The following is a 26,782-nucleotide window of genomic DNA, read 5'->3' on the forward strand; positions in this document are numbered from 1 at the left end:
ATCGCAGTTCTATTATGCTTTGTGCCCGATTTTTACGTTTAAACCCCTATAGTTATGTAATCTTTGTCCGTAGGTTTTTTGTTTAAATTTCGGATCAATTATTTTTTTCCTTTCACAAAATTAATGTTAACTTTTCGTGCAAAAAAAACACTTAAAATAAAGATAGGAGTCTGAAATTTTTTGTGTAGATTCTTTAGACAAATGACAATTGCAGTTTTTTCATGCTTCATGATCGATTTTTATGTTTAAATCCCTTTAATTATGCAATCTTTGTCCGTAGGTACTACATTTAAAAAAGTCTTTTTTTATACTATTAAATAAAAAATGTTGATTGTCTTTGAGTGTCGTTAACTCGTTGGCCTTTCAATGTAGATTGATGAAATTTTAAACATAGCTAGTTAAAGTAGTTGGTAGTCTCTGTATGAAATTTCATTAATATCACATGAATACAAAAAAACTTATTACAATCTTAAAAATGACACTAAAAACCATAAACCCCAAATGAAAATAAAAAAAACATTTTTAAAATAAATTATTTAAGACTGTTCACATTATCGTCAGCTAAGGGGTTAATACGAGCCCACTTATTGAAACCATTTTTAAGATTTTTCATGAAAGCGAAAGTGTTCCCCATTTTCAGGCCATAAAGGGGGAGAGGGAAATGGCCACAAACCGGTTTCAACATATCCAACACAATATAGAATTAATCTATACTCAATCCCTTTTACCTCTTTCCTCTACCCCCCCCCTCTCATGGCATATATATAACTAACAAACTAACAACCCCTGCACTCATTGTTTTGTTCTATAGAAACTCAACCCCCTCCACTTAACACTTAAGTCAGGGTTGTATATTCTGCACAAGAATAATTTTTTTTACCACTGCTGCAAAATGTTTTTTTTCTTCCCCCTCCTAGTTTTTTACATCAAGAAAGGTGAAAAAATAGAAAAAAAACATTCAGAATTCTTAATTTTATTCATATTATTATATTATCCCACATATTCTTTTAGATTTTTTTTCAACAAGGAAGAGAAAAATGGAAAAAAATGTTTTCATTTCTCTTAATTTTTTTACATTTTTCCCCCAACTTTATATTTATTCTTCCCCCCACTTTAGCAGGGTCAACCATGCAGAATATATACCCCTGGTTTAAGTTTAAACCTGAATAATTTACCTTGAATTTGATGGGAAGTCCAAAATATTAACTTTAAATTCTATTACTGGCTTTTTGAGGCGGGGCATTTGAATGTTTACCCAGTGCAAATATTAGATATCTTATTATCTGTCCAAAACAAATACTTTCTTACATTAAAGATATAAACAATAATAATAAGTGACATTTAGTAACCTTAAGGCTATGATAAAACAAATAATATTTACATTTAAACAAATAAACAAAAATCAAATCAAAATGCTACTACAAAAAAAATTTAATAAAAAATCTTAAAATGAAAAGTACAAGTAATACACACAAAAACAAAATTATCCATATCCAAAGACCATGCAAAAAGGTTTTAAAAACTAATAAGTAATCTCAAACATAGAATTCAAACTCTAATAACAAATAGGTTAAATGTAGCTTTTAGGGTTAAGTCAATGGCTTAAATAGTAACCTAAACTCAAAAGCAATAATAAGATTTCACACTGAAAATTAATTGTGATTAGGAATCATTTGTCGTCCGTTGTCCTATCCTATTCCATTATTCCTGATATAGAATATTGATTTAAGCACTATGCAGCTATTATAAAACATTTTAGGGTGCTGCTGGGTTCATTAAGTAAAAATGGCCTTTTAAATATAGGAGCTCATAAAAATGGATATAGCATATACGTGGATATATTGATAGGGGAAAATATGTCGTCCATTTATCTTGATAATGAACCTTATTTATTGGTTAGTTCGTTGATCCTGAAGGAGGGAGGGAATGAGATAACAGGATGTGTGTGTGTGTTTGGGGATTGTCTTTATTTTAGCCAGATGCGAGTATTACTTGATCAGAGCACATGAGCATCTGTGCAACATCCAAGTAATAATATATGGATTCTTATAGAGTAGATGCGCTGCAAGTATGTAACATGATAGGTATAATAACATGAATGAAAATTAAACATTAAAAAGGTTTAAATCTAATTCACTTACCTTCTCCAAAAAGCTGACTATGCAAAAGTTATTATCATTAACAGCTTTGATTTTTTTTACATAAGATTAGATAAATAGATATTATATAAACGTTTAGAATTAAGGGAAATAGCTTTCATATTGATCTTCAAGAACATTGAGTGTTTTCAAATCAGTTCAGAACTGGTTTTTAAAATTTTTTTTAGAGGTTAGTTGAAAAAGAAAATTGTATTGGTATCAAATATTATACTTTTATTCTATTTTTATTTAGCAAGAACAAAAAAGTGCTAACCTGCAACCATGTCACCAAAACCAATTGTAGAAAGAGTTATAAATGCATAATACACACTGTCTACGTACTCCCAACTCTTAAATATAAAAGATAATTTATTAAGCAAATTGGTCAGAAATAGGTCATTGAGGTAACCAATATCTCTTGAAAACTACCTAAGCCTTATATTTTTAATAGATAATCTAGAGACACAATTCTCTAAATCAGCCAATAGGCAAACAGTGAAGGAACGATCTGGCCATGTTATCAAATATATAAAATATGCAACGTGCATAGCAATTAGATGTATAAATAAATTTAGATTAAGGAGTATATATCTTCCATTATCAGTTTTTACAGGTTATAAGACATTACTTTAAAAATTATAAACTTGCTAGGACATAAATACTAAAGTACACACATGAATATACTATTAGGTTTAGATTTTAAAATGTTATTACTTTAATGATCCATTCTTATTTACATATTGTTTAAAGTTGTAATCCAAAATTATTACCTCATCCTCTGTACTTGAGAATACAGCTGCTGGTATGGAAATATATTACCTCATCCTCTGTGCTAGAGAATGCAGCTGCTGGTATGAAAATATATTACCTCATCCTCTGTACTTGAGAATACAGCTACTGGTATGAAAATATATTACCTCATCCTCTGTGCTAGAGAATACAGCTGCTGGTATGAAAATATATTACCTCATCCTCTGTACTTGAGAATACAGCTACTGGTATGAAAATATATTACCTCATCCTCTGTGCTAGAGAATACAGCTGCTGGTATGAAAATATATTACCTCATCCTCTGTACTTGAGAATACAGCTGCTGGTATGAAAATATATTACCTCATCCTCTGTACTTGAGAATACAGCTGCTGGTATGAAAATATATTACCTCATCCTCTGTACTTGAGAATACAGCTGCTGGTATGATAATATATTACCTCATCCTCTGTACTTGAGAATACAGCTGCTGGTATGAAAATATATTACCTCATCCTCTGTACTAAAGAATACAGCTGCTGGTATGAAAATATATTACCTCATCCTCTGTACTTGAGAATACAGCTGCTGGTATGAAAATATATTACCTCATCCTCTGTACTTGAGAATACAGCTGCTGGTATGAAAATATATTACCTCATCCTCTGTACTTGAGAATACAGCTGCTGGTATGAAAAGGAAAACGAAGGTAAGGACCAGCAGGAACACAATTCCCTCCAGGATAACTTTGCTAATGCGGCCCAGTCCCCGGATTCCGTTACCCGTGGATGACATGGCCTTGGATTTCAACTTGTCCATCTAAATAAGTTAATTTCTTTCTATATTTGGAAGATTTTAGCAAAAAAATGTTCAAAATAAACCGTTTAGTCGAGTTTCATCAAAAAGTGGTAACTGCAATCTTTACTGATAAGAATCTACTCTATTTCACACTTTATCCGTACGTCCATCCCTATGAATATGGGATTTAAATATACTCGCATTTTAAATGAAACAAACTTAAGAAAATTTAACATTCCTATGAACAATAATCTGCGTCGTTTCTGCTCATCTTAATTTTTCATATTCTTTGCCCGTGCTTTACTTTCTTTGTAATTGGATGCTGCCATCCTTGTTTATTTGCAAAAAATTTCAACAAGACAAGATATTACCTTAACACTAAACAAGTTGCCCATAGCACCAATAAGAATTGCATTCAAAGGAATGCCAAGGAGAGAGTAAATTATACAGAAGGTTCGGCCATCATTTGTACCGGGAGCTTGGTGACCATAACCTGAATTGTTAAGGATTTAAGCTTAAGATCTCAATAAATACTGAACTGATTGGGTTATCTCTTTCAGGTAAGCTTTATATTTGTTCTGTGGTGGTTTTAAGCTATTTTATTTTAAGATTAAAGTATTGGAATGGTTTGGAGTTATTTTCTAGTCTTCATGAATACAGAGCCTCTAGGTTAGATGTTGCACCAGATTTTCAAGTGATACTCACAGCTGGCTAAAATAACGAATCCCTCCACCCCCTTTATCCCATCCACTCTACTCCTACTTCATATACGAACTGACCAATAAATAAGGTGATATTAGCAAGCCAAATTGACGACAAATTTTCACCTGTCAACATATTCACGTATATTCTAAATTCATCGTTAACAAATATCTCACCTATAGTGGTTACAGCTGTAAATGAGAAAAATAGGGAATTGTAGAAGTCCCATTTCAAACAGGTCTCGTCAAATTCGGTTACATTACTAAAATTAAGATTATCAAAGAAGGTAAATTTTTCTGTTTATTTTCCGTAAAGGTGTGTGCTCTAATACTTTAAAACAGGAATAGAACGATAATAGTTGCTCTAATATGGTACAATATCGAACTGTGAAGAAACAGTGGCGAAACCGCCGCTGACTCAAAAACTTACCATTTCTTGTTTTGCCACCTACTGCTACTATGTTTGACACGTGACTTTAATAGTGAGAGCAGGGGGAAGACTTGAGGACTTGAGCTAGCAAATTGCTTTCTGCTCTTTTGTATCGACTTTGCTGTGTTAAAATTAACGATGTTATTGGCTGATATTCAAAAACCCAATGTAAAGTCGGCACAGGGTCCACTGGCTGGGGCCATAAAGTTAAATAATGTTTTACTCTAATGAAGAATCCCTCTTCATGAGGTAATAAAAGGTAAAAGATAAATAAAATGTTTACCTAAAATCAATATATTTGTCAAGAATTTGTTGAAATTCATCTCTTTTTTCTTGTGTCAAATTACTCTTAAAATGTTCTAAATCATCGGACATATTTCTCTAGATTAAAAAAGTTTATGAAAATAGGAAGATCCAATAAAAACAAACCTCAAACAGTAACTAATGCATTAAACAAAGATTGCTGCCGTTTTTAACATGTTTTAGAATCAATCCAATTTAAAAATTGACCCAGCAGATAAATAACTAGTAGGTTGGTATACAAGTATTCTATTTAAATCATTTATTAGTTTTTTTCCTTTATGATATAAGCCTTTATAACAAGGATTACAACATCTATAATAGCGAAGCTCAACATCAGATGGCCAGACAATAATTATAAACAAATAAAAAGTAAAATAACATGTAATAATGGACAAACTTGCAATGCTAAAGGGACATAGTTACTGACTTTCTGGTAATGCTATGCTTTCTAAAAAATTATCATTCCCATTTTGTAATCGGAAGAACAATTCTAACATGGCTAAATTAACTGTAAGAGTTATTCATGGACGGACGAAACCAAACCAAACCCTAAATATAGAAAACCTTCGCTTTTAAAAAGTAAACCAACAATTTACCTCTCGCATCCATTCTACTCTTCTTGCTTCTATGGAATGTGGACATTCTATTTTGTTGAAGGCAAAACCTCCCAGACATAAGTAACTCACATACACACACAGCAACACTAACCAACTCTAAATAGTATATATATTTGTATGGCACCTTATGGTTACTGATAATTTGTCGTAACTTTATAGGTAACCTGTCAAGAAGATTGACAAAAAAGAAAATTCATTTTTTTCATTCCTAAATAGAAGGCCTACCCGATTAATGTTGCATAATTGCAGGGACGTCCAAGCTTTTTATTTTGAGGGGGGTAAAATAAAGAGTTTCAATGTTTGAGGGGGGTAAACACCCATTTACCCCAACCCTTGGACATCTATGAGTACGAGTAGCAAGGTTTATTGTTTGTTCCTCATGATCACTTAAAACGTAACCAACTGATTTATCCATTTTAGGGAAGCTTATCATAGCTCTTGGGGTGGATTTAAACATAACTTAAAAATTTTGCTTCTTACCGAAAAAAATGACTTAAAGAGTAGCTTTGCTACTAATAAAATACCGATTTAAAAAAAAGTTATATTACTGCCAAACCCTGAATATTAAAACTTTAAAAATAATCTTTAAAACTGTGTAAAAAGAACTTTGTTTTAAAATCAGTCAAAGACTGATAAGAATTAATAACACATAAATTTTATTGATAGAAAAAATAACCGATTTCATCATTCCATATCAAAATAATACATTTTATATTCATTAGTTACTAACAATTTTCTGATCATGAAAGAAAACAAAGTAGCGGGTTTCGTCGTATTTTCACATTAGCTTTTCTCCTATTTCTAGCCCCTGCAGGGGGCTTTATCCCCACGGGGCCAATTTCCTAACCCTACAGGGCAATCATTAACTTTTAATAACCTATCAAAAACAGCTGTAAAAATAAGACGAAACCCACTACTTTGTTTTCTTTCCATGATCTAAATTTTTATTACCTTAATCTTCATTTTTGACTAACATTTCACAGAAACAAATATTACACTACATACATCTCACTTCTAAATACAAAATTATGGATTTTTAGGTTTTCTAATTGATTGTAATGAAACTTTGCCTAACTAGATAAAACTAGTAGGATTTTTATACTTATACTGAATAGTTTATTTGAATTTGATTGCAAGAATTCCATTATCTTATCTCTAAATTATTGTGTATAATTGTTTAAATATAAAAAAGTATCATCAAAGTCAATATTAGGGAAAAGGACAGAAAGTAAAACATAAATTTAAGATTTTATTACAAATGCGGCCAGTTAGCATTTGACTTAAACCATTAAAGTAAAAGACTAGAGGGGCACGGTCTACATGTTACCCTACCCTACCCTGGGTCTTTCAATATCAATAGCGTCGGAAATATAAACACAGCCAAGTCGCTACAAAACAGCAGAAAGTAATTTGCTAGGCCAGGTAGTTGTCTGGGTTATACATCTATACTTATACATTTAATTTATTCTATTCTTATACTATTGAAAGGATGGGATGTTATCTAAAATTTTCTTTATAGCCTCCTAACAAAAATCCCCTACCCCAAATTCACATTATTTGTTCTAACTCTAACATGGAGAAATTGCATCTTGTAATATTTGTGTGTTATGGTTTTACAGAATCTCCAATCCAGATGATACAGTCTCCCTTTATCTGGTTCGAATAAAATAAACATAATTTAGTCCGTGTCAGAAAAAAAAATAGTTTGTTGTTGTTTGATGTCATTACTTTACTTTTGGCGTATTGCTGATAAACTATTTTTTTATGTAGTTTAGCCACTTCATATCTCAGTTTAAAACAAAATTTGTACAATTAGTACGCTAATTTCGAGGACATTTTTTTGGAAAAGATTTAAAATGTATGGAAAACTTTAATATTGAGTAAATATCTTTTGTTTGATATTAATTAAAATTTGTCTATGGTGCAAGTAGAGTATCATCTTAAAAATCCATTTCTTCTTATTGTAATACTATGCATTTACTCATATGATTACAATTAATGGTTGAAACGTTTGGACACTTAACCAAACAAACCAATCAAAATTCAATAAAAGTCCTTAAAGTTGGTAAGCAATTGCATAATGAAACGGTATTATAAAAATATGGGGACTAGTGTAATTAACAACCAAATGTCCCCTCCCCACTTTATATGGAGTTTTCAAACAAATATTTAGAATAATGCTACTCTTGTTATATTTCAAACAGCAAACAAGACATTTTCTTGTGATAAATGTTTTGCTAGTTCAATAAATAAAAACATACTGCAAACAAATGATATTATTAAAGGTCATAAATCAAATTATTTTAAAGTTATTGCATTCTTTATGAATTCATTACTGTTAGTTTATGTACAAAAAAAATATAAAAACCTCAAAATTTAGTTAGCCAAAAATACAAAAGAACAATGTATTAAACTAAAACCACTCTCCGGTTCCTTCGTAAAATTGCCCCTAAAGGCAATTTTTTTTTCGGATGGGGGGGGGGTCTTATTTGAAACAGCTGAAATTGATCATTGTTGTTGGTTTAAATTGTCCTTTTTTTCGAAGGTAAAACCATGGAGAACGGGTAGGAATTCAGGAATAATGTATACCCAACAAGCGAAGTGAATATAAAAAAAATATTTGGGGAACAGATGAAAAGGTCTTTTTTACTACGAAGCTTTGCCATCCAAAATCACGAAAAAAGTGCTGAAATTACAAAATATTTTTTTTATTTAATTCAGAGGTGGATTCTTAAAAAATATTTGCCCCACTAATCGCTTAGTGGGGGCAAAATTGTTTTCGTGAAAAACCACCAAAATCACATTAAAAATCTACAAAAATTAAACAAAATCATAGAAGGGTTATTGACATATGATTTTAATTTTTGTAGATTTTTAATGTGATTTTGGTTGTTTTTCACGAAAACAATTTTGCCCCACTAATCGATTAGTGGGGCAATTTTTTTTTAAGAATCCACCTCAGTTGTTGGTTACCTACAATTGGTAGAATTTAAATCTTTAAAGTTTGCATATACTTGTCTGCAAAGGTTTTAGTTTGCCCAAAAAACACTTATTTTGTACAAATGTAAGTTGCTATTATAAACACGCTAGGTATAAAAAGCTATTTAAAATAAGGTTGAAGATTGATATAAAATCTTGTTAAAGGGTTTCTCGAAAAGGTACTATGGCTTTTAATATTCATATTTTTTACGCCATTAACCTCTAAACAAAATAAACATAATCTGATTGAAATATCACTTAATTTTTTTTTCTTGGAGTTGTTTGTTTGGTGTAAAACTGTAAACTAAAGAGTCAATAATCTTTTTAATAAAAAAAACAGACATATCAAATTTCTTGCTCTATATAGAATACAATATCATACAACAGAGTACTCTTGCCAAAAAAGGCAGGTTCCAGTTAAAAAATCTGACCATTATTTATAACTAAACAAATCATACAATTAAGTATTATGCCTCAAAGCATTGTTGCTATGGAAATTGAAAAAGATCTAACTCTTAAATAGAGAGTGTTTTTATTTTTATTTTTTGTTTGACCTTATAAACCTAACCCTAATCGTTCACGGTGTGGGGGAAACAAAAATACCCAATTTTTATATTTGTTGGTTTGGTTTTTGAACTCGAACAAGACCCATTTCGCAGGTCCTCTTTTTCATACATTATAGAGAGAGAGTTGCATTTTACAAGAAAGTTGTAAATTATCAACCAAAGAATGAACGTATTCAAAACAGCGGAACCAAATTAAACACATACATACATATATTATCTTCTAATGTTGTATTAATATAAAATTAGAATTTACTAATAAGTAGGTACAAGTTTTTTAATTAGGAAACAGGCATTGGGATTTGCTAGCGAGTTGCGAAAATGTTGCCACCTTCCTTATTTGGGGTTGTGGGAGGAGGTGTTGTAAACGGATCATATAGGGGCTGGAAAGTAGAAAATTAAACCTCTAGACGTTGTAGGTGCATGTACTTTCCTTTCCTTAATGATTTGGCCAGGGGTGGGGTTCTACACCTACCGCATGCTCCTAAGAAATGTATAGATGGTTGTCCACTTCACGTTTAAAGATCAAGGACAATTGCATCCACATTTGTTTTTGAAATGTAAGTGTATTCATTATTTTTTAAAAAATTGATAATCATGATTATAAGATTTATAGAACACAGTCTACGTGTTAAGAAGTACATACACGCACATTGTTGTTGGAAAATTCCCTTTATAGTTCATAATACTTTTATATCCTAATAGAACAAGAATCATTCATTAAAAATGTGAGGAAAATAAAAAATAATGAAACATTCTTTTCTAAAAGTAACTATGTGAGCATTTATATTTTTTAAAAACTGAACTCAATTAGATTTGAAATAAGCAAATGAAGGACGATTATTGTCATTTTTTTTCAAGTGTGGCTTCGAAACCTATTAATATCCGCTGAATTAGAACCGGTTCTCTGCCATACTGAAAAATCATGTATAGCATCGGACGATTGTTAACAATTTAGTTAGTCAGTACCTTCGGCCCCTCGGGGCTAAAAAAACAACGGGAAAAAGTCTATAATACGCGATATTTTGTGTACCCTTTTATATCATCGCACACAAATACAGAACTTGTAGACCTACTTTTGTTTAGGTTATAAAACCTAACAAGGGTTTTAACGACCAACCAATCAACCAAAAGAAAGAACAACATAAATCTTAAAGATAAAGGGGGTGTAATGAAGGTAATACTCCCATCCCTATGCGTGCCAGGGGCATCCCAAAACATTTTTTATAGGGTAAAAAAAAACCTCCTAGATTTTTTTAAACAAGCCAAAAATATTTCCATCGCAATACAGTTCAGGCATTTTTTTTTACAAAAAAAATATTTTAAGACTACATAGGCCCCAATGTTAACCCCCCCCCCCCCTTTGGTGGTCATGAAGTTGGCTGTGCAGCCCAGGAAGACTACCACCTCACCCGAGGTTATCAGGTACCCCCCCCCCTTTCTAAAAAAAATCATAGATAGTAAATACCCCCCCCCCCCCAATAAAAATATCTGAATTGCCTCCATGCTAAGAACTATTACCACCCTCAAAAAAAGTTGAACTCCTTAGTTAAAATTTTGCTTTAATTTCAAAAGTAAATTCAGAAAGAGATAATAATCTTTAGTTAAGTAAAATGCGAAAGCACCATTATTTCACTAAAATTAAAATAGAATAAAAGAAGTCATGTATTACACTTACTTTTACTTTAAAATTGTATTTCACATATCATCCATGCACAATAACAAGAAATAACCAGGTGAAAATATAAAAGTTTACTAGTTAATTCCAACTTATATTTCATCTTGAGATTTGCCCCGTGATGCCAATACCAATTGATAAAAGAGGCACCAATTTAATTGTCATTAAATACTCCGTTACTTAGGGTACACACGTCTCCCTAGTCCGGTCAAAATAAAGAAAGCGGTTTTTATTTCGTTGTTTTTGAAGGATGCAATTGATATGAATAGAAAGTTATCAACCAGAAGAAAAAAAATATTTCTCCAGATAATTGCTTTAAAAAGTTAATTTGTCAGCACTAAAGTGTCTTTGATCTAATAATGTTTAATATTATTCAGAAGTAGCGTGTTTAATGGGGAATTGATAGGTAATGGGGAAATATTAAGGCTTGAAAATAATTTCAAGGGGATGGGGTGGTTTGGGGATTAAGGATACAGAAGTAATGACCCATCTTATTATTTTAGGTGTTCATTTTAAACAACAACAAAAATTGAAGATGTTGTTGGATCAATTATAAATTTAATTAAATTGGATTTTTAAATAAATCAATTATAAATTGTAGTAAATAGTGTGTAAATGTAGATTCCTATACATTAGTAAAATAATTCCTAACTTTGGCTATTATATTTGTTTTAGTATTTTTGTCAGAACGTTTATACTTCTTGAGGGCAATAATAGTTGCAATAAGATTCATATTATTAAACTACGATTTATATCAGGGATCGGCAGGCAATCGTAAGTCGCTGCTGCCTACCATATTTTTTACTCGCTATTGAGTCAGCAATCCGCAGCTTCAGTAAATAAAATCTTTTTTTTTCAGCCACAAATTAATCTCCACATAAGTCGCTTTTAAAAAGCTAAGCTTTTCTATGATTGGGGGTTGTACCTTCGTACGTCGCAGTTTGTTCTTTTTGTTAAATTAGGCATGTTAGAATTGTTATATCGATTCAAAACTTTGGAATATGATCCTTATAACAACTAGGTACGATTTAGAAAGCATAGCCACTCTATAACCCTTACCAGAAAGTCCGTACGTCAATTAAAAATATGCTAATTTTTTAAAACTTTTTTGATAAGATTCTTTGCATGATATAATTTTCCAATTCATCTGATTTCGAGAACAATGCGAAGCATGTCTATAACAGTGGCGTGCGAACCGAAGGGGGCATTTGGGGCAATCGCCCCCCCCTAGCGACCAAAACGCCCCCCCCTGCCCCCCCCTAGCAACCGCCCCCCCTGCCCCCCCCTAAATGTTAAAAAATGCCCCATTTTGCCCCCCCCTGGTCAACAAAAATGCCCCTTTTTGCCCCCTACCCTACAAAAAGCAAAACTATCCCAGTTTCAAAAAAAAAAGATCAAGAAATACTCCAAAAAAAATATTTTGGCGCTTCGCGCCAAACAGACAGTTACTATTCATTTAACCTTACCAAATTTTTAAATTAATGTAGAAATTAGGTTATAATCTTTTTTCACTGAACATAACAAACCAGGTTATAGGAAGTATTTTATTTTTTATAATATAAACTTTTTACCAAAGAAATTTTGTACATCCCCAATGATGATACACAAAATTTCCCCTTATATAGATTACAATTAGTGGATGAAATGTATGGAAACTCGACTTAATTAACCAACCAATCAAAATTCCATTAAAGTCCCCAAAGTTGTTGAGCCAACGAATAAGAAAATTTTATATGAAATATTGGGGACTAGTGTAATAAATAGCCCAAAAACCCCTCCCTCCCTGCATATTTAAAGAAAAAAATTTGCGCTTCGCGCCCTTCCAAATGGTTTCTGCTATGAAATATTGGGGACTAGTGTAATAAATAGCCCAAAAACCCCTCCCTCCCTGCATATTTGAAGAAAAAAATTTGCGCTTTGCGCCCTTCCAAATTGTTTCTGCTATGAAATATTGGGGACTAGTGTAATAAATAGCCCAAAAACCCCTCCCTCCCTGCATACTTGAAGAAAAAAATTTGCGCTTCGCGCCCTTCCAAATGGTTTCTGCTATGAAATATTGGGGACTAGTGTAATAAATAGCCCAAAAACCCCTCCCTCCCTGCATATTTGAAGAAAAAAATTTACGCTTCGCGCCCTTCCAAATGGTTTCTGCTATGTAATATTGGGGACTAGTGTAATAAATAGCCCAAAAACCTCTCCCTCCCTGCATATTTGAAGAAAAAAATTTGCGCTTCGCGCCCTTCCAAATGGTTTCTGCTATGAAATATTGGGGACTAGTGTAATAAATAGCCCAAAAACCCCTCCCTCCCTGCATATTTGAAGAAAAAAATTTACGCTTCGCGCCCTTCCAAATGGTTTCTGCTATGTAATATTGGGGACTAGTGTAATAAATAGCCCAAAAACCTCTCCCTCCCTGCATATTTGAAGAAAAAAATTTGCGCTTCGCGCCCTTCCAAATGGTTTCTGCTATGAAATATTGGGGACTAGTGTAATAAATAGCCCAAAAACCCCTTCCTCCCTGCATATTTGAAGAAAAAAAATTGTGCTTCACGCCCTTCCAAATGGTTTCTGCTATGAAATATTGGGGACTAGTGTAATAAATAGCCCAAAAACCCCTCCCTCTCTGCATATCTGAAGAAAAAAATTTGCGCTTTGCGCCATTCCAAATGGTTTCTGCTATGTAATATTGGGGACTAGTGTAATAAATAGCCCAAAAACCCCTCCCTCCCTGCATATCTGAAGAAAAAAATTTGCGCTTTGCGCCATTCCAAATGGTTTCTGCTATGTAATATTGGGGACTAGTGTAATAAATAGCCCAAAAACCCCTCCCTCCCTGCATATTTGAAGAAAAAAATTTGCGCTTCGCGCCCTTCCAAATGGTTTCTGCTATGTAATATTGGGGACTAGTGTAATAAATAGCCCAAAAACCTCTCCCTCCTTGCATATTTGAAGAAAAAAATTTGCGCTTCGCGCCCTTCCAAATGGTTTCTGCTATGAAATATTGGGGACTAGTGTAATAAATAGCCCAAAAACCCCTCCCTCCCTGCATATTTGAAGAAAGGTTAATTTATCTTCTGTACTATTTTTTCAAAGATGCTTTCTAGCTCCCTTCCCTTCTGTCATTGCAGGGTGGGGAGAAGGGATGGGAGAGAAGAGATGGGGGGGGAAGAGATATGGGGGGGGAAGAGGTGGGGGATATAAATGGGAAATAGAGATGGGGGAAGGGATGGGGGAAGGGATGGGGGAAGGGATGGGGAAGAAGGGATAAGGACTAGGAGGCCCATAATCAAATAATCCCACCCCTTAAAACGCCCTTATTTAAAATTAGTATATATAATCAAAATGCCCCCCCCTAAAGCAAAGTGCCCCCCCGGGGCACTTTGATTTAGGGGGGGGCAAAATTTTACAAAATCTTCAAAATGCCCCCCCCTAGACAAAGTGCTTCGCACGCCACTGGTCTATAATGAAGTCCAAAAAAGTACATATGTCCATAAACAGAATGTTGTATTTAGTAATTTGCAACAAGTGAAATAGTTAAATTACATTTTGTTTATACTTTAAGATTAATATTCTGCTTATTAAGTTTTGACATTCTACAAATTTCAGATTTGATTGTTTTATCGTTAAATTAGCAGTCAGTAAATCAGTAAAATGTCAAGCCCTAATTTATGCGCCTTGAAAATATAATGAGATATTGAATTTAATCATAATTAGTGTCATTATACCCTAATATATAAGTAAAGTAATAAGGTTTACTGTCTGTAGCTTAAGAATTTAATAACTTCTGAACCGATTGATTCTGAACCATTTTAGGTAGCTTTACATATGTCCCCGAAGGGTTTAAGGCTATCTTATTTTTAGATTTAAGCGTTAAGGATGGTTTTTCTGTATTTTCATAAACTCTTAAATTCAGAACACCTAGGGGCGCAGCTGCTAGTTGATAAATATATTACTTACATATTTAGGAGGACAATTGTGATTTAAAATATGATAATCAAAAATTGATATTGTAATTACTTGTGCCTAATACTTGATAAACCCAACTTAAAAAAAGTAACCAACACCTATCACTAGCTAAACACTTTTCTAATACTAAACTTAATTCTATTGTATTTTTTAATAAAAAGGCCCTTTGTACATCGTCTTCGTAAAGACAATACAAATGGGGTTTTATTTCCCCCCAGGTTTATGTGTTAGGCAAATTATTTTGTCAAATCACACCCCCCCCAAATAAAAAAAATACACACATATAGGTCTTTCGAACAATATTTTCAAGCTACACCAAACTAGATTTACAATATATTTTCAGGAAAAAGATCAACCTATTATCATTGACCTAATTCTGAATCTTTTTTCCCCATGATAACTGTGTCTAAAAGTATTTCTTCAACTTGTCAAGATTAAAACTTTCAAGTATGACTAAAACTTTGAAGACCACCGGGGTGGGGGGATGTATTCCTCTGGATAAATACGAGAACACCATCCTGAAATTCCTTTAAAAGAATAGGTCAATGGTGATTAAATTAATTCTCTCCTGAATAGGTATTATTTTCTATGATTTTCCCAGGGAAATTTGAGACAAAATGTTCTTTTACATCTTTTGCTTTTAAATTCTTTAATTCAATAAGGTAACAACGACATTCAAGGATAAAAGCAAGATGGGGGAGGGAGGGGGGGGGGGTTGATTTGAACGATAACCAAGCTTTTTTACTCATGCGGGCACCTCCTCAAAACGTAGGGTGACTTCTTAATCTTCCTATGGTTATTTACTACCTAGACAGAGATAAAGATTAAAAAATAAAATTTCAACAGTTTAATATTTAAGATGACTGATTTTCCTGAAAATGAACTGTCCTTTTGTGTGAAGACATACAAACCCTTAAATATCTAGAAAAAAATTTCTGTAACCTTAAATATATAAGAACTGGCCGTTTGTATAATATAAAACTTAAAGATAAAAATGCAAAGCATCTATATAATTATGAACAGAAAGTTGATTTATAACAATTCTTATATGGTTTAATTATTCTTATCATTCCACTTTTGAAATTGCGATTTCCCTCACGATTGGTTACTATGTATGATTAAATTAAAATCGATCCAATTTAAAAATGGCCGTATTAAACACCCTACATTTCAGCAATGTTTTTTTTAGACTTATATGTAATATTCTTTTTCTTCAATAATCATAGTTTGTTTAACTGTCTAATTTGTTGAGTTTTGGTTTTATAGATGTTGTCATCCTGTTTTTATGAAAACTTGAATGAAATAGGAAATAAAGATGAATTTTTATTTTACCTAGTGTCAAATAAATAATTCATTGGCAGAAAAGTAAAAGGCAAAATTCTATTCTATTATTTTATCAATAAGAAAAGGTGTTCTTTTATCTCCCTTAAAATATTTCTTGTAACCCTTCTCCCAATCCCTGGGTAATCCTCCGTGCCGGTACAACTGGTGGTGTGCGGCGAGCAGAGCTGAGTGGTTGGTACGGTACAACTGCTGGTGTGCGGCGAGCAGAGCTGAGTGGTTGATACGGTACAACTGGTGGTGTGAGGCGAGCAGAGCTAAGTGGTTGGTACGGTACAACTGGTGGTGTGCGGCGAGCAGAGCTGAGTGGTTGGTACGGTACAACTGGTGGTGTGCGGCGAGCAGAGCTGAGTGGTTGGTACGGTACAACTGGTGGTGTGCGGCGAGCAGAGCTGAGTGGTTGGTACGGTACAACTGGTGGTGTGCGGCGAGCAGAGCTGAGTGGTTGGTACGGTACAACTGGTGGTGTGCGGCGAGCAGAGCTGAGTGGTTGGTACGGTACAACTGGTGGTGTGCGGCGAGGAGAGCTGAGTGGTTGGCATAAACCTGTTGATTATATACACGTATACTCTAGACATGGTTCCAGTAACACAATAGTTACAATACAATCTTGAAATAATCCACATCAAAATTAAACTGTGAATCTACAGCACAGGAAAACTTGGGAAACCTAGTTTTAGCTCTTACACATACAAACTCTTGTAGAATTGTCTGCTACAAACAATATAAAACTTTTCTCTCTAACAGTCAGCTCTCTCTTTTCATACTGAAATTAACACAAAACAAAAAAGCAAAAATGCTGTGATAATAAAACATAAATTTAAATTCTTGGTCAATAATATAAAAATACTCTAAAAATGTTGGCTCAAACATTAAGTTTAACAGCTGTGATAATTGTTGGTGTGGTCGGACAACAGTTTCAGGATCCTAATCAACAACAGTTTAATCAACAACCTCCACAACAGGTCAGACTTAATTAAAATGGGTAAATATAAAAACTCACGCCTTTGAGGGACAAACTAACCAATAAACCTAAACTTTGAAGAAATTGTGACTGCATTTTATACAGGCTTAAATAATTTTTTTATTAGATTAATACACGAAATTTTATGACTGCCTTATAACTAAACGCTCATTAATTTTCGCAAAACAATTAAATTTGTTACATTGGCCAGACCTTTAGGACAGCATATAAATGGTAAATCTTATAATATTTCATTCTGCATTACAAATGAAATCAACACTTAATATTTTTTCTCCTGAGTTGGGTTGACCTTTCCTTAATAGCTAGAAAATACAATGCGATAATGTTATTTAAGTTAGTATAGCAGTTTTCAAATAGTGTATTTATTAAAAAATGTTTATCTATGAGAATGTATAGGAATGAAATGAACAAAAAACAAAAAAGCACATACGCTTAAAATAATGTATTGAAGTAAAAATTCTACCTTTATATTCTTAAACATTTAAACAAGTGTTATTTAAAGGGGGGGGGGGGGGGGGGCGAAAGTGACACTTTTTGAAACCAAAACTAAGAGTCAACAAAGGAACTGAACTAAAAAAAAGGGTTACAGGTCTGAGATTTTGCATGGCAGTTGCTTTATAGGGGTACAATATGGAACTGTGAAGAAACGGCGGCGCAACCGCCGAAAACCGCCGTAATTTTTGTTGCCTTTTCTCGGCGGTTTTCGGCGGTTGCGCCGCCGTTTCTTCACAGTTCCATATTGTACCCCTATAAAGCAACTGCCATGCAAAATGTCAGACCTGTAACACTTTTTTTAGTTGAGTTCCTTTGACTTTTAGTTTTGGTTTCAAAAAGTGTCACTTTCGCCCCCCCCCCCCTTTAAAAAAAATACTTTATTCTTGTCATGGCGCATCTTTAACACAACTAATTCCAACTTTTTACAAGAAAAAAATTAAACTTATTTTTTTTTCAGCAACAATTAAATAATCAACCTCCTCCTCAGCAACAGCATTTCAATCAACAACCTCCTCCCCAGCAAGGGCAACAACAGTTTAATCAACCACCTCCCCCCCAACAAGGACAACAACAGTTTAATCAACCACCTCCCCAAGGCCAACAGCAATTCAATCAACCACCACCCCAGGGGCAACAGCAATTCAACCAGCAACCTCCTCCCCAACAAGGACAGTTTAATCAGCCACCACCGGCCCAACAAGGACAACCTGCCCCACCTCCCCAACAACAACAGGTAATTAGTACCTTTCAATCACCAAGTGGTCATATGCAAATAATATACCTGGTCTGTCAGTCTAGGTATCTGTTTTCATTCTCCAAAAATGATATTAAAAAAATTGAATTTTGTTTAGAGAAAGTCTGCAATTAGGTAGTGAATGAAATATGGCGACTATTAAAACTTATTGGAAGCTATTATTATGTAAAATATAAATTTTCTTATGGATACTATAAAATATCTAGGAAACATTTTATTTAGTTTGCCCAGCCGCCACCTCCACCTCAGCAACAACAGCAAAGAGTGGTGCAACAGCCCCAACAGCAACAACAATTTGCCCAACAACCACCTCCCCAACAGCAACAACAAAGATTTGCACCTGGTGTGGCTCCCCCACAACAACAATTTGCCCAACCACAGCAGCAACAACAAAGATTTGCTCCAGGCGTTGCTCCCCCTCAGCAACAACAGTTTGCCCAAGCACCTAACCCTGGACAACAGCAACAACGGTTTGCTCCAGGTGTCCCACCTGCACAACAGCAACAGCAAAAGTTTGCTCCAGGTGTCCCACCACAACAGCAACAACAGGTAGGAATGTTTAGATTATCGATTTTAATTAAAGAAAAAAAACATGTTTCCTCATAAGCAAATCTTAAACCTAGACATATAATTCTTAACTTTCTAAGGTTCGCATGGCCCCTGGAGTGCCTCCCCCACAGATGGGCCAACCTCAACAGCTTCCACCTGGCATGTCTCCACAACAATTTGCACAGCTTCAGCAACAACAAGCTGCTCAGGCTGCTGCTGGACAGATGCCACAAATGCCTCCAGGTAAATTTTAAAAATATAACGTGCCAACAGTCACACCCCCAACAAAGAAATAGTGCACCTCGCCTAACAAAAGTTTTCAGTAACAAATTTTGAATGTAGAAATTAATATAAAATGTAAAAATTCTGTCCTTGTTGGAAAAATGTATACCTTGATACAAACGTAGTCTCTATAAGCAAACTTTAATGGTCCAACAAGCTAATTATCTTTTTTTTGTTCAGGACATGCAGCTAACATAGCCCCACCCACTCCACCTCCTCCCCCAGCACAGGATGGTCCCTGGTCAGCTGGTAACTGGATTGATTCCGCCCCAGGTAAAAATAAAATTTGGGCAAAACCAAATCCATGTTATACAAATTGAAGTTAATGGATAAATATATCAAATGCCCCATAAAGATCAAATGTTTAAAACAATGTGAATGAATTATATTAATCAAAATAAAATCAAAGGTCATTTCAATTTGTCTCCAGGTATTGCAATGGAGTACAAGGTTCACGTAGACGCAGGCAAAGAGGACTGTTACTGGCAGTACGTACATCCCGGAGCTACCCTATATGTTTCATACCAGGTTCTCAAGGGTGGAGATGGTGCCATAGGAATGGCCGTCAGGTAATTTTCATTTTTTATATTTTTATTTGATGGTCAACTGGTTACAAGATTTTTAGTAGAGAAGCTACTCATTTATTCACTTTGTATGTCCGTCATTCAGTCCGTGACGCTATCGGGGAAATATGATTTTCTCGGCTGCTATTAAACATCGACAGCTAAAATCATTTCATCTGTAACTTGTTTAGCCCGTCTGTCTGTCGGTCATGCTTTATAGGATGTGATCGTTATTTTTTTAATTTGTGTGAATTTCATGAAGTCTTTGCATGAATTTTATGTATGTTCGTCTACTATAATTAATGGAAAACCTTATAACTTGATAAAAAGGGTGTTTTTTTTAGTGACTTTTAACGCAATAAACGACTGCAATGACGTTAGCTAATATGGTAAAATAAATACATATCGTAAAACCTAAAAACAATGAGAAGACAAAATTCAATATTAAGCAATTTTTTTTTTTTTTTGGGGGGGGGGGGTTGAAACCTCAAAAAACTCCTAAACCCGTTTTTTTTAAATGTACCTTCTTTCCATAATTTTGACTAATAACATTTTCAAACAAATATTGGAAATTTAAAAAAAAAACATTTATTCTAACTGCTTTTTTATTTATAAGTAACGGAATGTCTGTCTATATGTACCAAAATAACTCTCTAACCACTGAATCTGGGAAGGTTTATAACTGGTTGGGGGGAGGTTACCACAGGGACGTGTCGTCCAAGGCGGGGCGGTAAAGGGGAGATTACACCCTCCCACAAAATTAATTTGGCAGCAAAATTTTATGATGAAAATTTCCTTTCTAGGGACCCGTCAACCAAAGTTGTGCATCCGTATGCATGGAAGGCATCCTCTGAATACGAGGAGAGCGCAGCCACTGGTGGCTACTACAGTGTATGCCTGGACAATCAGTTCTCCAGGTTCTCAGCCAAGCTGGTCAACCTCTACATAACCACATTCAGGTAAACCTAATACCAGGGATCTTAGGGGATAGGACAATGGACGATAAAACAATAAACATTCCCAATAATAATAACTAATCTATTTCACCCGTACTGTAGATTTTAATTATTAAGGGGGGGGGGGGGGGGGAAGTTTGTACACTTATAGGAAATGAAATTCAGTATCAAATTTTGGGAGGGACGTGTGGGCTTGTGTTTATAGTTATCGACCTAATTCTTTTTGTAAAAGCTCTTATATGACTGGATGTACACGGAAAACTTTTAAAATTGAATTTCGGGACTTTCCTTCTAGGGGATAGTGGAGCAAAAGACCCCCCAAAACACTAAAAATATAAGTTCTGAGCTTATTTTTAGAGATATCAACCTGATTTTTTTAATGAAAACTTTTTACAAATAACTGAACTTAGTAACCATTACACATTTCATTTTGGGACTTTCCTTCTAGGGGCTTGTGGAGCAAGAGACCCCCCAAAACTAAGAATAGGAGTTCTGAGCTTATTTTTGAAGATATCAACCTGATTTTTTTTTAAAGAAAACTTTATTTAAATAACTGAACTAAGTAACCATTACACATTTCATTTTGTGACTTTCCTTCTACAGTCTTGTGGAGCAAGAGACCCCCCAAAACTAAGAACATGAATTCTGAGCTTATTTTTGAAGATAACAACCTGATTTTTTTTAAAGAAATCTTTTTTAAAACAACTGAACTAAGTAACCATTACACATTTCATTTTGGGACTTTCCTTCTAGGGGCTTGTGGAGCAAGAGACCCCTCAAAGCTAAAAATACGAGTTCTAAGCTTGTTTTTTAAGATATCAACCTGATTTTTTTTAAAGAAAACTTTTTAAAAATTACTGAACTAAGTAATCATTATACATTTCATTTTGGGACTTTCCTTTTAGGGGCTTGTGGAGCAAAAGACCCTCAAAACTAAGAATAGGAGTTCTGAGCTTATTTTTAAAGATATCAACCTAATTTTTTATAGAAAACTTTATTAAAATAACTGATCTAAGTGACCATAACACACTTCATTTTGGAACTTACCTTTTAGGGGCTTGTGGAGCAAAAGACCCCCCAAAACACTAAAGATATGAGTTCTGAGCTTATTTTTAAAGATATTAACCTGATTTTTTTCAAAGAAAACTTTTTTAACATAATTGAACTTAGTAACCATTACACATTTTATTTTTGGGCTTTACTTTTAGGGGCTTGTGGAGCAAAAGACCCCCAAAACTAAAAATATTAGTTCTGAGCTTATTTATTAAGATATCAACTAGATACTTTAAAGAAAACTTTATTAAAATAACTGATATAAGTAACCATTACATATTTAATTTTGGGACTTTCCTTCTAGCGGCTTGTGGAGCAAAAGACCCCCAAAAACTAAAAAAAGAAGTTATGAGCTTATTTTTAAAATATCAGCCTGATTTTTTTAAGAAAACTTTTTTGACATAACCGAACTAAGTAACCATTACACATTTCATTTTGTAACTTTCCTTCTAGGGGCTTGTGGAGCAAATAACCCCCAAAACTAAAAATATTATTTCTGAGCTTATTTTTAAAGATATCAACCTGATTTAAAAAAAAAAAACTTTTTAAAATAACTGAACTAAGTAACCATTACACATTATTGATATCTTTAAAAATAAGCTCAGAACTCATATTTTCAGCTTTTTGGAGGTCTTTTGCCCAACGAGCCCCCAGAAGGAAAGACCCAAAATGAAACCTGATTTTTTTTAAAGAAAACTTTTTTAACATAACTGTACCAAGTAACCATTACACATTTCATTTTGGGACTTTCCTTCTAGCGGCTTGTGGAGCAAAAGACCTCCCTAAACACTTAAAATATTTTTAAGAGCTTATTTTTAAAGATATCAACCTGATTTTTAAAAAAATCTGTTGTGGCTACGTAGTTTAGTTATGTGAAAAAAGTTTTCCTCATAAAATCAGGTTGATAGATATCTTTTAAAATAAGGTCAGAACTAATATTTTTAGTGTTTAGGGGGTCTTTTGCCCCACTAGCCCCTAGAAAGAAAGTCCCAAAAATAAATCTGTAAAGGTTACTTAGTTCATTTATTTTTAAAAAGTTCTTTGAAAAATCAGGTTGATATCTTTAAAAATAAGCTCAAAACTCCTTTTTATAGTTTTGTGGGGTCTTTTACTCCACAAGCCCCTAGAAGGAAAGTTACAAAATGAAATGTGTAATGGTTACTTAGTTCAGTTATTTTTAAAAAGATTTCTTTAAAATTCAGGTTGATGTCTTCAAAAATAATCTCAGAAATTCTATTTTTAGTTTTGGGGGGTCTTTTGCTCCACAAGCCCCTAGAAGGAAAGTCCCAAAATGAAATGTGTAATGATTACTTAGTTAAGTTATTTTTAAAAAGTTTACATTAAAAAAATCAGGTTGATTCTTAAAAAACAAGCTCAGAACTCGTTTTTTTAGATTTGAGGGGTCTCTTGCTCCACAAGCCCCTAGAAGGAAAGTCCCCAAATGAAATGTGTAATGGTTACTTAGTTCAGTTGTTTTAAAAAAGATTTCTTTAAAAAAAATCAGGTTGATATCTTCAAAAATAAGCTCAGAATTCCTGTTCTTAGTTTGGGGGGGTCTCTTGCTCCACAAGACCCTAGAAGGAAAGTCCCAAAATGAAATGTGTAATGGTTACTTAGTTCAGTTATTTTAATAAAGTTTACTTTTAAAAAATCAGGTTGATATCTTCAAAAATAAGCTCAGAACTCCTATTCTTAGTTTTGGGGGGTCTCTTGCTCCACAAGCCCCTAGAAGGAAAGTCCCAAAATGAAATGTGTAATGGTTACTTAGTTCAGTTATTTTAATAAAGTTATCTTTTAAAAAAATCAGGTTGATATCTTCAAAAATAAGCTCAGAACTCCTATTCTTAGTTTTGGGGGGTCTCTTGCTCCACAAGCCCATAGAAGGAAAGTCCCAAAATGAAATGTGTAATGGTTACTAAGTTCAGTTATTTGTAAAAAGTTTTCATTAAAAAAATCAGGTTGATATCTCTAAAAATAAGCTCAGAACTCATATTTTTAGTGTTTTGGGGGGTCTTTTGCTCCACTAGCCCCTAGAAGGAAAGTCCCGAAATTCATTTTTAAAAGTTTTCCGTGTACATCCAGTCATATAAGAGCTTTTACAAAAAGAATTAGGTCGATAACTATAAACACAAGCCCACACGTCCCTCCCAAAATTTGATACTGAATTTCATTTCCTATAAGTGTACAAACTTCCCCCCCCCCCCTTGTAACGTTGTTAAAATTATGAGTTTGGAACCAACCCATCAAAATAGGAACCAAAGTTTTAGTGAAATGTAGTTATAATACATGTACCAAGTCAAGATAATTTTTGAATAATAATAGTAAGTTGTTCATTAGTCCAGATGAAATTGCTATCTTAACTTAATAAAGATCAAAATGGATTTCCTACCTTAATGTAATAAATCTTGCAGGTATGATGAATGGGAGAAGTTTAGCCAAGAACTTGAGGAAATGGATGTCACCGTAGAAAATTTCACCCTGGCACTTAAAACTGTTGACCAAAGAATTCAGGTATATAACAGTTTTTTTTGGTTAATTTGACGAATTTTTTAAATCCTCACTTGAATGTGCACTTTGTATTTGGTTTGGCTTTTATCACTTTTTATGCCATTTTTTGTATTTGTCTGAAATATAACAATTAAAAAGAATTTTGTTTTGTAATGGAAGGAATATATTTGAATGTTTTTTTATGGACTTAAAACATCTAATCTACTCCATAGTCATAAAAATGATGCAGTATTACAAATCTTCATGCACATAACATACTAACTCCACATTTATTACTTTTGTTTCTAGGTGATGAGACAATTCCAGAGTTCGTCACGGAGTCACGAGACTCGAGATTACAATGTGTTGACTGACAATGCCAGTTATGTACAGACATGGTCGTCTGTCCAGTGCTTTGTTGTTATTCTTTGTACAGTTGTTCAGGTGAGAAAGTAAATAGTTATTAAACAGACGTGGGGGGCAGTTCTTATGGGAAGGTTCTTTCACTCCATAATGAGAATATTATAATACAGATAATGTTCAAAGGTATTTTAATTAATATTAGGTAGCTAATCTAAGAGTAAATCAATACATATTAAGCCTCTAAAACATTTGTTTGTATTAATTCTGCTTCTAGAAATAATATCCGATTAATATGATTTTAACGAATTACTACTGTCGTTTTTTATTAGCATTTACAATGGATTTATTATTAGGTACAAGGATCTTGAACCAGATTATCATGTACTCTAATAACGTGAAACTTTTAGCTGGCTAAAATAACGATCCACCCTCTTTACCCCAACCTACTGGATGAATAAGCTGACCAATAATTGTTAGCAACATAAATTGACAACATATCCCCTGTTATAATATCCACGTATATTCTACATCATTTATAATTTCAGGTATATTTTGTGAAGAGCTTCTTCCGTGATCCTAGAGACCAGTCTTCCTCTGGAGTTAAAATGAGGACATAAACATTTTGTTATTGTAACATTACAGTATTACAAGTAAAAACAAACATTCTTCCAGACATTATGTTCTACAAAGAAATTTTAATAGCAAAGGGATATTTCTATGAAGTGGATTACATTATTTATCCTGTTGAATTAGCGCACTGTTCTCAAAGATTGTAAGCTGATTTTTATTTGATTGTCTTAACAACCATCCACATATCTTTACAAAAATGAGAATTACAACAATGTTAATGGAAATATAACTTTTGACTTGCTGTTATATTAAGTTATTAGGACAACAAATATTATTTGCATTCTTCCTTTAAAAAAATGACAATATTTATCAGCTTTCATTAAAACATTCGTGTTCCCTATACTTTTTGTTACATGTTAGATATTCATCTTTTAAAAAGATGTCCCTAATGTTTTTTTTGTAAATTATTTTTCTGAAATACTTCAAATTCATTATTTTGTTTTCCAGTGTAAGATACATATTTATTAAATTGTTATTTTGTTAGACTTAATTATTACACTTAATTTTTATATTTTTGTAATATATTGAAAATAAATGTATTTATTATAATGTGTTGTTTAGTATGTCGTCTTAAATTGATTGTTGGTCAAAATTAATACATAAAACCTTTTGATTCTACGTTTGACCTATGCGACAATAGTACTTAAATTCGCCTGTCCCTAGCGAAGGAAAGAATTGATTTAAAACAAAATATTATTATCATTACCAAAATTTCCGAATGACCATTTCAAATGAGATATATATTTAACCTTTATAAACTTGCATGTTCAATATTATCAAATTCTTGAACTATAAGGCATTAACCATCTCGCTAATCAAGTCTTAAACCATAATAATCATCCTGTATTTTAAAGATGGACATGTTTGATATTAAATTAATGCGTTATTAAAAGCGAAGCTTTTCTATAATTAGGGTCCGTCCGTCCGTAACTGATAGCTTTTTTCGATAATTTAGGTATGTTAGAATTGTCCTATCGATTTCAAACTTTGCATGGTGATTCCTGTAGTAGTTAGGTACGATTTAGAAAGCGTAACAACTCTATAACCGTCCGTACGTCTATTTAAAACATGTTGATTTTTAACCTTTTTAATAACAAATAATTATATGATAAAATTATCTGATTGATCTGATTTTTAGAATACTGATTCCTAGGACAACAAAGTTCCAATATATAAGCGAAGCATCTCTATAATCAAGTCCTCAAAATGTAAGTATGTCCTTAAACAATATCATGTATTTACGTAGTTTTTCAACAAGTTTACATACAATGTTGTTTCTACTTTTATACAATATACACTTATATTCTGATTATTCGGTTCTGATACTCTTCAAGTATTAATATTCAATTATATTACCGTTTCAGAGTTTCGCTTTTATGGATGTTGTCATCCTTGTTTATT

At 33.3% G+C, this 26,782-nt stretch overlaps 2 protein-coding genes across 5 annotated transcripts in view; one reads left to right on the forward strand and one right to left on the reverse strand.

Annotated features, from left to right (window-relative positions):
• LOC145335438 (uncharacterized) overlaps window positions 1-24,431 on the reverse strand; it is a 43,659-nt gene extending 19,228 nt beyond the window's left edge. For all 3 annotated transcript variants that reach the window (XR_013885223.1, XR_013885222.1, XM_080181193.1), the window contains exons 1-8: window positions 24,291-24,431; window positions 6,689-6,751; window positions 5,717-5,833; window positions 5,101-5,198; window positions 4,565-4,650; window positions 4,058-4,179; window positions 3,546-3,707; window positions 2,413-2,488 (exon numbers count right to left, since the gene is read on the reverse strand). Coding sequence is in view for 1 of the 3 variants with exons in the window: in XM_080181193.1 (XP_080037319.1) it covers window positions 2,413-2,488; window positions 3,546-3,707; window positions 4,058-4,179; window positions 4,565-4,650; window positions 5,101-5,198; window positions 5,717-5,833; window positions 6,689-6,700 (673 nt within the window). In the remaining 2 variants the exon portion in view is untranslated. The remainder of the gene's footprint in view (window positions 1-2,412; window positions 2,489-3,545; window positions 3,708-4,057; window positions 4,180-4,564; window positions 4,651-5,100; window positions 5,199-5,716; window positions 5,834-6,688; window positions 6,752-24,290) is intronic.
• On the forward strand, window positions 16,731-25,930 carry LOC145335458 (uncharacterized). Of its 2 annotated transcripts, XM_080181225.1 has the most exons (11): window positions 16,731-17,229; window positions 18,202-18,477; window positions 18,721-18,923; window positions 18,954-19,047; window positions 19,146-19,290; window positions 19,510-19,602; window positions 19,760-19,898; window positions 20,696-20,851; window positions 24,313-24,412; window positions 24,698-24,832; window positions 25,297-25,930. In XM_080181225.1, exons 1-11 carry the CDS (start codon window positions 17,122-17,124, stop codon window positions 25,366-25,368), a joined length of 1,521 nt encoding a protein of 506 aa, XP_080037351.1. In that variant the 5' UTR covers window positions 16,731-17,121; the 3' UTR covers window positions 25,369-25,930. The 2 variants fall into 2 exon arrangements, with proteins under 2 accessions (XP_080037351.1, XP_080037342.1); XM_080181216.1 differs by having other exon boundaries at window positions 18,721-19,047.
• The last annotated feature ends 852 nt before the right edge of the window (window positions 25,931-26,782 follow it).

The sequence above is a fragment of the Acartia tonsa genome, chromosome 2 (assembly GCF_053477335.1).
Source record: "Acartia tonsa isolate MP-2025a chromosome 2, ASM5347733v1, whole genome shotgun sequence".
Lineage (NCBI taxonomy): Eukaryota > Metazoa > Arthropoda > Copepoda > Calanoida > Acartiidae > Acartia > Acartia tonsa.